Here is a 535-nt window from a genome sequence, read left to right as displayed (position 1 = left end):
GTCATATGTGGGACAGACGAAACGAAGCATTTCCACACGGGTGAAGGAACACATAGCGGATGTCAAGCACCGTCGGCAAAGGTCTGCAGTCTCTGAACATGTCATGGATAAAGTCAATCATGCTATAAAGTTTGACAAGCCTCTGGTTCTCGCTAAGGAGAAGCGATATATACCCAGAATGTTGCGAGAGGCCATTGAGATCAAGAAATATCCAAACTTTAATAGAGAGGATGGCTTTACTTTACCACCGGCTTGGGATCCAGTAGTACATCTGATAATGGAACAAGCACGACGAAGGCTGTGAGGCATTTGTGTTGTATGGTGTTGGACATTTGCAGTTTGTTTCTTTGTCAATTTTGTGTAGATTAATTGGTTAATTATTTTTTAACAGAGTAATGGTAAAATTTTTTGAATATTGTATAACTGGCTTTATTAATAGTGTGTGAACCTGCCTTAGAAATCTATATTATTTGTGGTCATGGTTCGTTAATATTTCTTGTAAGTGGGTAGCTTTTGCACATTTTAATTTTTCCTC

General features: G+C 38.5%; 1 protein-coding gene across 1 annotated transcript in view; it reads left to right on the top strand.

Moving 5' to 3' along the window:
* LOC125234052 overlaps nt 1–232 on the top strand; it is a gene marked incomplete at its 3' end in the record, with an annotated part of 1,306 nt that extends 1,074 nt beyond the window's left edge. Inside the window, 1 exon segment of the mRNA XM_048140230.1 lies at nt 1–232. This exon segment is cut by the window's left edge and continues 340 nt beyond it. Coding sequence (XP_047996187.1) covers nt 1–232 — 232 coding nt within the window.
* Between the last annotated feature and the right edge of the window lie 303 nt (nt 233–535).

The sequence above is a fragment of the Leguminivora glycinivorella genome, chromosome 15, assembly GCF_023078275.1.
Source record: "Leguminivora glycinivorella isolate SPB_JAAS2020 chromosome 15, LegGlyc_1.1, whole genome shotgun sequence".
Taxonomy (NCBI): Eukaryota; Metazoa; Arthropoda; class Insecta; order Lepidoptera; family Tortricidae; genus Leguminivora; species Leguminivora glycinivorella.
This window is presented reverse-complemented; position numbering and strand designations above follow the sequence as displayed.